General features: G+C 39.4%; 1 protein-coding gene across 1 annotated transcript in view; it reads right to left on the reverse strand.

Annotated features, from left to right (window-relative positions):
• Positions 1–16,921, reverse strand: part of LOC142109205 (cystine/glutamate transporter-like) — a 159,194-nt gene that overhangs the window by 62,647 nt on the left and 79,626 nt on the right. The window contains exon 5 of the mRNA XM_075193336.1: positions 6,754–6,853. Within this exon, the coding sequence (XP_075049437.1) occupies positions 6,754–6,853 (100 nt within the window). The remainder of the gene's footprint in view (positions 1–6,753; positions 6,854–16,921) is intronic.

Genomic DNA, 16,921 nt, shown 5'->3' on the forward strand with positions numbered 1-16,921 from the left:
TCATTTGTAATATTAATTTTTCTCCCTTACAACTAATGGAATCAGGGTTTCATTTTTTATTCTGTGTATTAATTTCAAATTATCTTAGTAAATATAATGGGTTGCATAAGCTTTAAAAGAAATTAACTTTATGCATATAAGTTTTATAGAATATTAGAAGCCAGTTTAAATTTTAGTCTTTTACTTTGGCACCATTTTACTGACCACAAAGCTGATATAGCAAAGGCTAGCTAATAATTAGCATATTGTTTCAGTCTTTCAGTCGTGCCCTTATATTAAGGTTGCATCTAATAAATTACATTCTGCCATTAGAAATCTATGAGAGGGGGGCATGGTGTTTGACAGGCTACATTTTAAAAAGTATTAAAGCAATTAAATTGAAATTTGGCATGCAAATGAAGAACCGTCCATAGGTGCCGCATGCCAAATTTCAGAAAAAAAAGAATAAAAAATGACAAATTAGGTATAATCTAAAGTTCAAAATCTCGCAGTTTTTTTCCACTTCCTGTTTTGCAAAAGTCACAGTTTTTCTGGGGTTTTTTCGGAGAGCGTAACTCAGTGTACAGGAGGTCTAAAGACTTGGGGTTTGTTTTTTAAGAAAGCTATTAGGGCTTAGGAGTGCCTTTGAGGGTTTAAAATTTTGAGAAAGTTATAGTTTTTTTACAATTTGGTAAAGATAGGGGATTTCATAACGTTGCACATGTCACTTAGAGGTTTGTGCTGGGTGTACTCAGACTGGCTTCACTTGAGAGCACAAACATGGCTGAGTCTCTGGCTAAGGGATTTTCATCAATGAGCTGAAGAAATTACCTAAATTTTCTAGCCACAGGGAGGCTGGTTAGTGTTTTGGGGGTATAGGAGTGGCACCCTGTAGTACTATTAGCCCAGGCACTGCTCTCAATTGAAAGTTTAATCTCTCCCTGAGACAGCTGTTAGTGAATCCATTGTAAACCTCCCGCCCCTCAGTGACATCAATTAATTTATTCAAAAGTGCTTTGTGGTACTTGTATTGATCACACTCAGTGATAATAACAGCAGGGAGTAGATGTGAGGTATCTGGACATTAGCATCTGACATGTCCCTCTTTACAAGTGACATGTACTGGAGAGAAGCTGGAGATAATCTATACACACCCACTTCTCATTGCCTGCTGTGGGCTTTTTTTAAATTATTGGTTCGTCAGCAGAATGTAGTATTTTCACACACACTGCTCCTTCCCAGTGTTGTACTGTACTGCTGTCGGAGAACTCTGCTGCTGTAACCATGGAGGTTTAACTCAAAGCTGATCTCACAGTCTGTTTCATCACTTACTGTCTTGGAGGACTTTTCTGTCAGAATCGCTGTAAAAGTCTGTCTGCTCTCACTGGTGACCAGCATCAACAAGGACTCAAGTTTAAGGACTGGAGAGGTTCTTACAGTGCTGCAGGTGCTGGTGGGAAGCACATGAGCACAATATGGTACATGAAAAAACAAGGGGGGAGCGTACTAACGAGATTGACTAGGTAAGCAGCTGAATATACAGGAAAGTCCAAACTGATCAAATGCAAATATAGAAATATTCTGCGCTTAAACCTATGTGATATTAAATGAATGAATCTTGTAGATAAAATGATATACCTTTATCAAAACAGACAATATGCATAAAGACAATAAAAATGGACACACATTGAAAATAGTGCAATCAAAACTAAATGGTAATCAGATCACAATGAAACATAATCATGAGGTGAATATCACAATATTGCAATATAGCAGAGATGGTTCACCAGCGCGCTGGAAGGGAATCCATAAGATAGGTAAATGGAATTGAGGGAACAAATAAGTGTCAATGTCCAAGGGGGATGATCACATCCAGCACGGCGTGGATGTAAAAGTTTATAGGGAGTAAATCATAGTCATTACTTGCGCTTAGATGAGCGGTAGTATGGTAGTCCTTGTAAAGTCCAATTACAGCTGCTGATCTGGTGATGCTGATAGGCGGGGGATCTAGAGTAGTTCACGGCTGTAGAGGTAACGAGGAGAGTTGTTGGTGATCACGGTGTTCTCGGTGAGATGCCAGTAACAGGACACTTCCAGTTCACAACCTCCCATCAGGTGTGCGTTCCACGCTGGAACGCACGCCGAGTGACATTTTAAAGATTCGTTGGTGCAAAGGGGGTGGTGACAAGTGAAAATAGAGCTGGTGAGAATGGGGTGTCAAGTGAGAGACACTGTTCACAGGAGGTAACATGAGATTAAAGCTGGTGCAATCGGCGGTGACGTGTGCATGAGGTTACAACGCTGGTGGGCAGTTGGGGATATTTGAAAAAAAAGACATGCACTGGAAATGGAGGGTACAAGGTTTAGAGGAAATCTGAGGAAAAATTACTTTATCAAAACAGTAGGGGAGAGGTGGGATAGGCATCTAACAGAGGTGGTAGAGGCTAATATAGTAGAGCAATGTAAACATTCCTGTTTATTAGTTTATTAGGGATGAAGAAGAACCACTTGGTCCATCTAGTTTCCACTAATTTTAACTGCTGTGAAATTCAAAGTTCATGAATTTATTATCAATATTTTCACTTTACAAAAAGCTATGAAATTCCATAGACAAAAAACCTTACGGTTTAACATGTCCAATTAAGGATTCTTACACACCATCTAAAATGTAAGAACTATTGAAACTCTTCCACTCAAACTCCGAAAAGCAATGAAATTACCACGATTAAGGCAGAAACCTTAATGGACGTGTTCCTTGCACAATACAGACATGGTATATTCCATCCCATCCTGTGGTTAGCTGCAGATTCTGCACTATCCTGGAGTGAGATTGCTGTCACTCACAAAATAGTGGAGCTGCTAATTCACAGATTTGTGTGTTCACTGGAATACACACATACAGTAGTAGTACATTTTCTTAGTTTACCTTTATCGTAGTTTAGGGTCTCTGGGCCTGAGTCATTAAGGCAAAAAAGGAGTAAATGTTCTCTGGGACAAACCATGTTATAATGAAAGGGGTGCAAATCAGTTTATTATTTTGCACATAAGTTAAATACTGGCTGTTTTTTCATCTAGCACACAAATACTTGATAGCTTTATTATTATTGTGAAATTTAAAGTTGATCTAGGACATGTCCTACCCCAACTATGAATCTGTTCCGACATTTTTAATTTATCTCCCCCTCTAATGTAACATGGTTTTGCCAAGGTGCAAATGTTACTCCTTTTTTATGCTTTGCTCTCCTTAATGACTCAGGCCCTCTGTGTCTTAGAAAGGGACAGTAGAATACCTTCATAAAAAAAACTACAAAATAATATATTTGAAATATATTTAAATGGTAGAGAAGCCTCTGCTTAGTTTGGTTATCAGTGAGCAAAGTTTGCCATTACATTCCCTTACAACTCCTAAGCTGACTTTTAATAACAATTCAAGGATACATAAAGCCAACAAGACTTAACTAATAAAATATTTCCCGGTAAACTGCTCAGTAGTGTAAACTGAATGCACAGAGAGCACCAGAACAAAGCTGCAATTGGCATATACATAAAATAAGAATGTGTTCCCACAGCAAAAGAAAAATGAAAACTAGTTTATTTTAATATAATAATGAAGGATATTGAATGTATTTATTATTAAATTAAAAACTTCATGCAAATGGATTGCCAACAATACAAAGTATTTTAAACGTGCAGCGAGTGCTCAAATCAGCATATACAGATAGACACAGATGTTATAATTGCTCAGAGAAAATTAAGGAACCAAAATTAGTCCAGCTGTGATAAAAATGAAAGGTCCTCAATTGGATAAGTTCTTATTGCAGAAGTAACCAGCTGGTTTACTAAATCCTCAGTTAATAAGAGTACTGATGCTCAAACTTCAGTTATGCACTAGTAAATACTAAATCCTCAATATGAGGTTTTGTTCAGCCAAATCTCAGTTCATTCACAAATCAGTATGTAGCTCCAAACTTGCATACACACTTATATAAATTACCATCAATATATCAGGACTAAGAGGGATGGCTGTGGGGGCTATCATCTGTGTATTCCAGTGAACACACAAATCTGTGAATTAGCAGCTCCACCATTTTGTGAGTGACAGCAATCTCACTGCATGATAGTGCTGAATCTGCAGCTAACCGCAGGATGTGATGGAATATACCATGTCTGTATTGCGCAAGGAACACGTCCATTAAGGCTTCTGCCTTAATCGTCATAATTTCATTGCTTTTTGCAGTTTGAGTTGAAGAGTTTCAATCGTTTTCTTACATTGTAGATTTTGTATAAGGAACCTGAATTGGACATGTTAAACCGTAAGGTTTTTTGTCTATGGAATTCATCATATATAGGTAGGACAATGGGAGATAAGATGACTAGTCCAAGGTCATAAGTGTCTTACAATCGAGAGTCTCAATGTCATTGTTAGTGGGTGCTTTGTAGCCATCATGTCTGAATTCATTAACTATACAGAATTCCATTATAGAATACTTTAGAATGCCGGAATCCTTATTTAATCATTATGTGGGAACAAACATGTTCATTGGAAAGTTACATCAGGGCAGAGACCTTTGTAAGTATGACCACACAATTAGAGCCATTTAGTCTCTGAGCCCCAACACATTATCAATTGTTACACTGTAGATGATTCAATGCCAGCATAACACCTGTACAAATCTCCAATCTCATTATCGTAAATTAAAGTTAAGTTCTTACATTCTGCAGGTCTTACCACATTGTACATGACATCATTGTCTAGGTATTATTCTAGTGTAAAGGCTGGAATAGACTGGTATGCCTCTGTCACAAAATCAAATACCCTCCAGTCCTTTCTCTTACCAAGTAGCTAGATGCTAATTACAGTGATGTAGTAGAAGAGCTTAAAATGAGCTATTTAGTGACATTTTTAATGTGATTTTTTTTTTACCTTTACCCATTATATTTGTAACACGTGTTAAACTTGTGTTACCTGTGGATGTGGTATCAAAGGCATCACTTTTGAAAACAAATTTGTTACATATTGCTATGTTATTTAGAAACAATGTGTTAAGCATCCGACACATTACATTATACGAGTACAGACAGCTTGATAGCTGGTTCCAACCATCAGTTCACTTGATTTAAAAAGTATGTAGTAAGAATGAAGAGAAGAATTTAGGAAGATATATATTACCCTTTGGAAAAATTTCAGCCATCATGTCGATTTAATAATAGTGTATGTAAAGTTTTACTAGATACCGAGTTGTAGCCTTCTTTGTATAATAGCTTAAATTTGTCAGCAATAAAATAATATTTTATCTTATTCTTTCAACATACTTTTTATTATGTGGTGACAGTTTCTAGAATACCATGCGTACGATGATTGTTGTTATTCTATGATGAGCTTACGATACATGTGGCTTTGTATAGTAAGGAAAATGCATACAATCATCATCAGTGAGGACCGTTCACTATGTGAAAGCAGACACAACAGACACACATCATAGAGGTGTATCTGCGGTTTCTTCCTCCTCAGTATAGTGAGTAAAGGGGCGATAACCCACCCTTACTGCACTATGCCTACGCCTGACTGCCCAACACCTCATCTTCCCACCTCTCTAAGCATAGAGAGGCACAAGGAGAAGACATGTCTCAGTCTGAGAGAGTTTTTCTCTATTGTTTCTAGTGTTACCATACCTATTGGAATTTTTACTTGTGTTGCAGTAGTATTTTCTCTGAAAGCCATTTGTTAAATTTTTTTGCATTTGCTGTGCAGCTTACAGTGATCCCTAAAGACACTAGTAAAACCACAAGTTATAAGGCTCACCGAAAATATTTACATTTGATATGTGTTTTACTAGCGTTAAAAAGGTAAGGAAAATGCCAGTGGGTCTAATGTCTTAAACTGATTAAAAAGTTTAGGACTCACATTCACATATGCTTACTCCTCCCTGCCTGTAACTGAATTAATAGATTCTTGGAATCATTAGCAGTGCATGGTCCTAAACGCAGAGAACCTGATTCATCAAGGAACGTAAAACAAGCATATTGCGCATTTTTGTTTGCTTTTTGTGTTTTTAAAAAAAGCTTATATCTCGGGTGTACATGTGTCCATACTCAACAAGGAGCAGATCTGAAGATACGTCTGTTGAGGAATACAGGTCTAGTTCTGCTCTAACAGACAATACACTACAGGATATGTCTAATACACATGTGGAATATAAAGTCCCAAAGGTAAGTGTGCTAGAAGATAAGTGGATGTTGCTGCGTACTCTGGTATATGGCTAGTTTCTGGGCATGCACAGACTGATTTTAAGCAAAATATATCACGTATCAGCATTCACGTGTCTTAATGAATCAGGCCCAGGGTGTCAGTCTCATGTAAGTCCATACAACTAATATTTCTAACTACAACATATAAATATGAATCTCCGTGATGGTCAGAGCTGTATTTACCATGCTTAAAGCAATATTGTTCAGGGGCAGAAAGTAATTGATTTTATGTTACTTAGTTTTTTACTTTTAATTGTTTGGGTATTTTTGTTTGCTATTTGGGTTTTACCAGCCTTCTTTTTCAGTCAATATAATGGAAGATGATATAAGTGGATGACCGCATGAGAGTGCGGAGAGCACATTCACTGAGTTAGTTTGCTTTGAGAAAACTAATTATAATCTCTGCATATATATGTAAGATCAACTTAGCTGGGGTTATCTACAAGCAATGGGATTTTTTAAAGGAGCCTTTAGGACAAGGAAGGTTCAGTTTTCACATGAAAATAATTTTACAGATCTACTTACCAGCCGGAATATGCATACATTCCAGCATTAAAGGCAAGGGGTAACCCCATAATGCCTACATCTTTCCCAACAAAGGCATCTTTGAAATTCTGTGTCTCACCTGTAACAAACAAGTAATAATTGACATGCAATAATATAATTGGTGATCCAATGCGGTTAACATGGAAATTACTTTATCCATAAAGAATGGTATGGAACAGTTCTAAAATATAACTGTCAAATACAATGTAGAGAGATGTCCATCTTCTGTTTGATTTTCTCCAGAGGCACTTATACCCAAATAATATATCCGTACAGATAAATGTATTTTTAAGTGACATTAATGCAAATATGGAAAACACAAGCATAATTATAAGCCATGTTTGATCAACTTATCAAACACATTTGTTGTTTACAGGAATGCCTTGATGGACCTGACAAGTTCTGAATCAGCTACTTCATCAATGCATGTAAGGTTATGAGCAGTCATATTTTCAATCTCTGCCTGCAAAACTGTGCAAGACATGTAAAGCATAAAAATAAAAGCAGTTGAGGCTTAACATAATAAAAACATATAGATGCTCTAAGGTATATGAAGGTGAATATAGACTTAACATTTTTTTTTTTTATCAAGAAATGTATCCCTTTCTGGAACTTGGTTGTGTCAATGTAAATAAACACATTGAGGTGCATCTGGACATAAGGTTAGTGTAGATAATTGTACATAAAATTAAATCAACTATTTGGATTCAGTTTTGGAAAAAGGAATTGCACGTTTTTAGTGACAACAAACCTGTTGCCTCAAATTGTAGAAGTCAATTTATTCTGCGTAAAATAGGTATTATTTAGCCTTTATATACACCGATCAGTCACAACATTTAAATCACCTGTCTAATATTGTGTCGGACCTATTGTTCCACCAAAACAGCTCTGACCGGTCGAGACATGGTGTCCATAAGGCCTCTGAAGGTGTCCTCTGGTATCTGGCACCAGGACGTTAGCAGTAGATCCAGTCATGTAAGTTACAAGGTGGTGCCCTCCTTGGCTCTGGGAATTTTGAAGGACAAGAAACCTTGAACTCTTTGCTATGTTCCTCATACCATTCCTGAACAATTCTTTCAGTGTGGCAGTATGTATTATCCTGCTGAAAGAGGCCATTCCAACAAGGTCCAGATCTGGCACTCACATGCTAATTGCAGAGCTTTCGGCAGTTTACAGTGGTCAGCATGGGCACTGACCAGTCTGCAGCTATGCTGCCCCATACGCAACAAGCTGCAGTGCACTGTGTGTTCTTTTCTATCATATCACATGAAGTACAGAAAACAGACTTTTTCTAGAATGGTGCACTGACAGCCTATAATGGATCATTACTTAATTAGCCTGGAGCTAACACTAATTCCCGGTGGAAAACTCTGGTCTCTATACTTTTTACGATATGCTTAGTAGATTATGGTTGCACCTTTCCATTTGAGAGAGCTGTAGAAAAATTAACTAATATTTATTCTAAATAATTGAAGAGAGAACAGCCTGAATTATATGTTCTTGTGCTGTAGTTATCTTAAACCTTTCAATCATAGCCAGCATTAACTTTTCAGCAATTTGTGCTACAGTAGATCTTGTGTGGGATTGGACCAGACAGACTAGCCTTCGCTCCCCACGTGCATCAATGAGCCTTGGGCTCCAATGACCATGTCGTCAGTTCATAAGTTGTTGTTTGGACCACTTTTAGTAGGTACTAACTAGGGGTGAGCGGGTTCGGATTCTTGAAATCCAAACACCCCCGAACAGTGCCGATCCTAGCCGGATCCGAGCACTGTTCAGGGATTCCCGCCCAATGCAAAACTCAGAACGAGGCAAAACGTCATCATCCCGCCGTCGGATCTCGCGAGATCCAGATTCGTTTATGGGAAGATGTGAATTGTTTATGAATGGAAGCCTGAGACTGGATGCTATCAGACAGGCTGATCAGGGGGAGTACACGATGATTGCTCAACTTCAAAATTTTACCACCATTGAAGCAAAAAAGGATCAGCTCAATATATACGGTAAGAACTAACCATGATCCATAATGTAATAATTTCCTCTGTTATGTTCAATTTAATAGTAAACATAATACTTTGAGCAGGAAACTGATCGACAGTGCAAAAAAATGTAACATAAAACTGTTTAAACAATGTAATGCAGATAATAGTTTCCTACACTAAGGAAAATATATATGTAAATGTTAGGAATAAAGATTTACTATTGTGTGAGCTTGTAGGCATTAAGCAGTATGTATTTACTGTGTGACACAACTAGTTGCCTACTTTGTCTTAGATTGGAAAGAAGAGGAGACAAAGGTGTAAGAGAAATATATATAGCAGATACAATGATGATCAGAAATACAATGAAGGGGAGGCAGGAAAACAGAGGAAATGGATTTAAAAAGAAGTTTAGGAAAAATATGAGAAAGGTAAGTAGATTAAAATGTAATTAGCACAGATTGCTGAAGGAAGAAAGATATAGGGAACAATATTCATAGAAGAGGTAGAAGTTAATTGATCAAAAAAGGAAAAAAGGAGAAAAATGAATTCACTACAAAAGTAAAGGATATCTTAAAGAGAAAAATAAATTGAGAAGTTTTGTAAAGAGCAAAATTAATTTAGATTATGTTGAGATATTATAAGATGTGTAAAAGGAAAAGGAAGTAATAATGTAAATAGAGGAGAAAGAGAGCAATACAGAAAACAAAAGTAAGGCAGTAACAGCCCTGAAAAGGCTTCTAGCAGATGTATTAGGGATGATTGCACCATGTGGGTTAATGTACGTGACAAACGCAAATCTGCTTTAAGGGTGGCTAGCTCGATTACATCTGTCCTGACACCTTCCCCATCTCCTAGTCATACAGAGGTGAGTAAGCCCTGCATACAATAGTTTTATGTGACGGGGTGGAACGTTCCCCCTTCACTTCAACTTGTGACCACGGTAACGATTATGCACTATGTATGTGGGATCTCACTTTACTTGCCAGAACAGTGGTAGCATTCAAAGTATACATCTGGCACCACCCTAAGGCAAATATAAAATATACTATACAACAATGTCCTCTGTCCTGCTCAGTCCAGTGGTGCTGTCTGGTACTCTGTCCTGCTCAGTCCAATGGTGCTGTCCGGTGCTCTGTCCTGCTCAGTCCAGTGGTGCTGTCCTGTGCTCTGTCCTGCTCAGTCCAGTGGTGGTGCTGCCATAATTCCAGTGGTGCTGTCCTGTGTTGTCCTGTGCTGCTTAAGTCCAGTCCAGTGGCACTGCCATATAAGTCCAGTCCAGTGGTGCTGTCCTGTGTCCAGTCCAGTGGTACAGCCATTTAAATCCAGTGGTGCTGTCCTGTGCTACTTAAGTCCAGTTCAGTGGTACTGCCGTATAAGTCCACTGATTCTGCCGTATAAGTCCAGTGGTACTGCTGTATAAGTCCACTGATCCTGCCATATAAGTCCAGTGGTACAGCCGTATAACTCCAGTCCAGTGGGACCCTCCTGTGCCGCATATAATTTTTAAAGGCTTTGCCGAGTGTGTGTGTTTTAGGGGTACGCTCTGTTATGCTGCATATAATGGAGAACAAAAATTTGGAGGAAAAAGTAGGGAAAGATCAAGAACCACTTCCTCCTAATGCTGAAGCTGCTGCCACTAGTCATGACATAGACGATGAAATGCCATCAACGTGGCAATCCCCAACATAAGGGTGGGTGAGAGGGCCCAAGGACAATTCCATCTTGCACCTCTTTTTTTGGCATTATGTGCTCTTTGGGGCCTAGTTTTTCAAACTGCCATCCTGTCTGCCACTGCAGTGCCACTCCTAGATGGGCCACGTGTTTGTGCCGCCCACTTGTGTCGCTTAGCTTAGTCATCCAGCTACCTCGGTGCAACCTTTTGGCCTAAAAACAATGACTGAAAATGAGTGGAAATTAATATTATTGAGGTTAATAATAGCGTAGGAGTGAAAAAAAACCAAAAACCTGGATTTTAGCAGTTTTTATGCTTTTTAAAAAAAAAATCAGAACCCAAAACCCAGAACCTTGAGGGGGGTGTTTTGGCACAATCCATTAGAATCCAAAACCTGAAGGTAATCAGAACCCAAAACCAAAAATGCGAAAAGTGGCCGGTGCACATCCTTAGTTCTAACCACTGCATACAGGGAACGCCCCATAAGACATGTCATTTTGGAGATGCTCTGACCCAGTCATTTAGCCATCACAATTTGGCCCTTGTCAAAGTCGGTCAGATCCTTATGCTCGTCCTGTAGGTCGCACCCCTTGACAGCTGCCATTGTAATGAGATAATCAATGCTATTCACTTCACTTGTCAGTGGTTTTAATATTGTGGCTGATCAGTGTATGATGTATTATAAAAATTCTGGGAGCTGGTCATTAAAATGAATTAGGGATTGTGAAAGAGCATGATGAATGGAAATAAAACAGTGGTAAGTAGAGAGAATCCTAGGGAAAATATAAAGAACATGTGAATAGAAACAACTATTGGGTAATATAATTGCTACTTTCAAGTACTGTACATTCAATGTAAGAGTTATCTTCGGGAACTTTCCATACAATGTGCATTAGAAATGATTCATGTTAAAATATTGCTATAGCAATTTGTGCGATCCAAGAGCAAAATTACCCAGTCTTTCTTTTTATGTTATGATGTATTCAAGCACGGTCGCATATTACCCCAGTCTCATATGACTCAGAAAAAGTCAAAAATCATTTTTGACAAATTCAGGCTCATGTACACAACAGTTAGTTATATATGATGATCCAGTGCATTAAATCCTATTGCACATTTATGCAGATATGAGAAGCTTGGTCCATTATATTAAATTAAGCAGGTTACCTTTAGGAAAACCAGTGTCATGTACAACAGGATTTAAAGGGTTTATAGCACCTGATCATTAACAATTTTAAACATATGCATGAAAAATAGAGCGTTGCAGTATACCTGATGAAAATGTTACCATTAAACAGGAAGTTGTAGGGGTACTGCTAGTGATGTTGAAGTGTAGCTAAAGCCTGTGATAGTATTTGCTAATCTGAAAACACTAACGATGGAAGCTTAAAATGTGAAAAAAAAGTACACATTACTGAAAGACAATATGCATGATCACAGTTTGTGTATTCCGTTCCCTTTGAGATTCTTTGAGAAACAGATTCTTGTTGAATAAAATTTAATCAGAGAGTACATTATAATGACGGAATACATCTGTAGGCTCCCAAGCATGTCACTAACCTTGCCAAGGCTGGGCTATTTTTCATTATAATGTATCACACTCGTACATATAGTGCTATACTGTCAAGAATTTCTAAAACTCATTAACACAGTCTTGTACGTGTTTTCCTCTGACATTTGCACTTTCTACTCGGGAACACAGCTGTCTAGAGTAATAATACCTGTGAATAAATGTTTATCACAATTTGCATTCATGTAGTAAATGTTTGTTAATATAAAAAACAATAAAAAATTAATCAATAGAATTTTTTTTAATAGACTAGACAGAATCAGTAGATGGTAAAAAAACAAAATTGGTATATCCAATCATTTAATATACATAAAATAACAAAAAATATATAAATGATTGGATATACCAATTTTGTTTTTTTACCATCTACTGATTCTGTCTAGTCTATAAAAAATGTTTCTATTGATTTATTTTTTAGCGCTGTAAGTATTGTTTATTATAATTTCGGATTTATATTAGGGTTTGGCATTAACCCTTCTTTCTTATTCAGCTGCTTCTTTATTAACGTTTTTTGTTATAGCTCAGCGCAGGATTTCTTTGTTATTTTTTTATATGTTTGTTAATCTAAACTTTCTTAACACAGACACTGGTCAATTTGCACGGACTTCCACTCAATATGGTTTACTTAGAACCTATTGACTGACATCTACATTACACACCTGATGCACCTCCAAAACCAGGTTGGTCTGCTCAGCATATTACAAGATCTACCTACCCTTCACTCTCCAAAGAGGCCCCTGCAACATAGATGTCCAAATAGGTGTGTAAACCGGCAGACAAATCTTCAGATATGCACTGTGAAAACGTCGCAAAAAAATCCTTCTTCCACTATTTTATTACTACTCATGTCAATAAAATATACCATTCAGTTTTTTTCATGAAATACTTCTAAGTTAAGCCTCTTTTAGGGCTTAAATTAGTAATTGAATTAAGGTATATGTGGCTGTCTTAATTACATAAGCTAATTTTTTATATTTTTATTGCTCGGAGTCTCCCAGACAGAGTCGGACTGGGTCGCCGGGGTATCCCCTGGTAGGTCCCTACCCTGATCGCTCCCCCTTTGTTTTTGGGGGGAACGGGTAACTAATACAAAAAATGTTGGGTGTGTCATCAATACGCCCGAAATTCAGTGAGGAGAGGCGCAGGAGTTGGCAAGAAGAGAGAAGACAGAAGACAGAAGAAGAGAAGAAAGAACCCAATAGAAAAGGTAAGTGCAAAAATGGAAGCAAGGGGGGAGAAAAGGCAGCATGGCAGAGAGTAAAGGGGGAGCACAGACAGCATGGCAGAGAGTGAAAGGGGAGCACAGATAGCATGGCAGAGAGTGAAGGGTGAGCACAGACAGCATGGCAGAGAGCGTGAAGGATGGGCAAAGCAGCATGGCAGAGAGTATGAAGGGGGGCGTCAAAGCAGCATGGCAGAGTGTGAAGGAGGGTCAAAGCAGCATGGCAGAGTGTGAAGGAGGGCCAAAGCAGCATGGCAGAGTGTGAAGGGGGGCGTCAAAGCAGCATGGCAGAGTGTGAAGGGGGCGTCAAAACAGCATGGCAGAGTATGAGGGAGGGTCAAAGCAGCATGGCATAGGGTGATGAAAGGGGGCCAAAGCAGCACGGCATAGGGTTATGAAGGGGGGCCAAAACAATGTAGCATAGGGTGATGAAGGGGGGCCCGGAGAAAGAAGGGGAAAAAGCAGCATGGTACAGGGTGAGAAGGGGGGCCAGGAGAAAGGGGGAGCAAAAGCAACATGGAGGGAACAATGTGATCATAACGTGGCACAGCATGGTGATGAAGGGGCACAGTAATGTGTATGTGATGGCACAGCGGGCTTGTGGAAAAGTAATGTGTGTGCGGTAGGTGGTGGCTAACTAATAGGTGCTATTTTGTTTGTGGGGTGATGGTGGGGCAATTTAATTTTATAGTGGGGACTATTAATTTAAGATGGGGTGGTTTGGGGGCTGTTAATTGAATGGGGCTAAGTTTGAGGAGCATGAGATCTATTTATTAAACATGAATATAAATTATTTAATGGCAGTGACGGTTGCAGGAAATAGGTATATTTATTATATGTAAAATTTATTAATTTATTGCTGGGGCTGTCTGGAGGGAGGGAAATAGGTTTATTTATTAAATGGGAATACTATTACTTTAATGTTGGGGCTGGAGGAAGACCTAAGTATTAATTGTGGGTCCTATTGATTTAACGCTGGGGCTGGTTGGAATTTTCTAAATGTACCCATTTTTTTTTCAAATAGGGCCCCCAAGTTGCCAGGATGCAGGCAAGCTGCTACTAAAGAAAACAGCAGCCACAGGTGGTGACAAGAACAGATGGCACAGTCTGTCGAGTCTTGTGGGACAATCCTGATTTTTGGTGACTGTTCTGCCCAATCTAAGGGGCAGGTCAAGGCTGTGTACTCTTTATATAGACACTGCATTCTTTATATACTACACCAGGGGCCGCCCCCCTGAGTCCTGGCACGCCGGCCGCCCGACTGTTCTAAATGACAGCCGGAGAAGAGCTGAACTGCAGTTCAGCTCTTCTCCGGCTGTCATTCCTTCCCCGACACTGAACTGCTGCGCAAGTGCAACAGTTCAGCACTTCTCCGGCTGAGCCGGAGAAGAGCTGAACAGCTGCGCTTGCGCAGCAGTTCAGTGTCGGCTGCACAGTTCCTCCAGTTCCTGCAGACCGTTTCACGCTTGGAACAGGTAAGTATAAAATGAGATAATTTTTAATTCATTTTTTTTAGACAATTCTGAGGCCATAAGAGTCATTGGGGGCATTACTGTGGCATAAAAGATAATGGGGACATTACTGTGGCATAAAATGTATTGGGGGCAACTGTGGCATAAAATGTATTGGGGCAACTGTGGCATATTATGTGTTTTTGTGGGCAACTGTGGCATACTATGTGTTTTCTGGGGCAACTGTGGCATACTATGTGTTTCTGTGGGCAACTGTGGCATACTATGTGTTTCTGGGGGCAACTGTGGCATACTATGTGTTTCTGTGGGCAACTGTGGCATACTATGTGTTTCTGTGGGCAACTGTGGCAAAGTATGAATTGGGGGCACAACTATGTGGCATAAGATTAATTGGGGGCACAATTATGAGGTATGATGTGAACTGGGGCACTACTGTGCGACATAACTTTTTTTTTTGCTGGTCCCTTACTGTTAATATGATATTAGCCTCATAAAATGGGAAATAATTATATATAGCCGCCGAGAGGGGAGGGGGCGGCTACAAATTGCCTGGGCCTGCTTGGTGGCCCGAGTCCCCTCTGGAGAACTAATTTTGAAAAAAAATAAATATATATTTTAAAAGTACTTTTTTAAAAAAATTGTTATTGAGTGCAGGGGGATCGGTAGTGGCTAAATCCCCTTCAGCTCAGGTATCTTCAGATGCCAGGTCATGTGACTGCAGTGGTCACATGGTACTCGGCGGGCTTCTGGATATCTTCCCATGCTGTGCAGTGGAGAATAAGGTAAGAAGAAGGTGTGCTGGAGAGGGGGCATGTGTGACGAAAGGTGATAGAGAGGGGCATGTGTCACTAAAGCTGCTGGGCAGAGGGGGGCAAGTGTGATTAAAGCATGTGGGCAGAGGAGACATAGGTGAGCAAAGCTGCTAAGCAAGGGGGCATGTGTGAGTAATGCATTGTTTCTGTAAGAGGGTGGCCTGGTGCTTTTCACCTGCTAGACTTCCCCCCAATGATGTTCTGCCACATCCTCAATTGTATAACCACCTGCACGGTAAAAAAATGTTGTGTCGCCGCGAAGCGGTGGCACAACATTTTTTTAACCATGCTTAGCTATAAAGGAGGACCCATGGAGTTGCTGTACTGGGGCCATGAATTTCTCTAGGCAGTTCTGTATGTATGTATGAGTATATATATATATATATATATATATATATATATATATACACACACAGCTGGCACACCTGGGCTTGACTATTTTTTAGCCGGCACTCCGATAGAAAAAGGTTGCCAACCCCTGTACTACACTATGGTGTTGGCTGTCCTTCGTGGGCTGACTACTCCCCCTCTAGTGTCTGGTCTCACCTCCTTGATGGTTGGCTACACCCCCTCTGGTGGGCCCCTAGCATTGCAGTCCCCCGGTGGACCCTTCATGCCCCAGTCCGACATTGGTCCCAGGATATTTGATTATCCACCAAAGTGAGACATGGAGGCACAAAGCGAGTTCGATTAAAAGTATAGGACAAGATGTGGAGACTGCCAGTTGTTAGCTACTGAAAAGTTCAGACTAAATGGTCATGTGGCCCTCTGAACAGCAGGGAAAGCTCTAAAAATTTTGACTCAACGCTAATCCAATTTAAAAAAATCTTGCTTTACAAAGAAAAAAAATAATTTTCTCCCCAAAAGCCTCCTCCACACCTTGCAAGAAATGCTCGCACTCCACCCAACCAGAGCCATCTTAATGCATGGGTATGCTGGGCAGTTGCCCGAGGGCCCCATGAGCTTAGGAACCCCATAACCTCGCCTACGTTTTAGTATATTATTTTGGGAGATTTATTCAGAAGTTTCAAACTCTCTTTATTAAACTGTTTATTTGGACTAATCACCTCAGTATCAACTATTATCTGTACATGCGATCTTGCTGGTGCGAATACATATCTTGGCTTTGACGAAACTAACGTACATGTACTAATTGAACAGTAGTTATCACATGTATGTTGTTTTTGCAAAATATTAGAATAACTTTATGATAGCTTTTCGGCTTCAAGAAATTATGTCTGTTGATTTTGTCTTGTTTATGTACAATTTGTCAAGTCAACACACATAATTTTTTGAAGGCGTAAACCTATAATAAAGTTCTTCTAATATTTTTAACAGTCCATGTCAGTTGCCTCCGTCTGCCGGTGGTAATCACTTTTCCGAAGCTGTACTTACACCGGCAGGATAAAACCGAAGA

The sequence above is a fragment of the Mixophyes fleayi genome, chromosome 1 (assembly GCF_038048845.1).
Source record: "Mixophyes fleayi isolate aMixFle1 chromosome 1, aMixFle1.hap1, whole genome shotgun sequence".
Lineage (NCBI taxonomy): Eukaryota > Metazoa > Chordata > Amphibia > Anura > Limnodynastidae > Mixophyes > Mixophyes fleayi.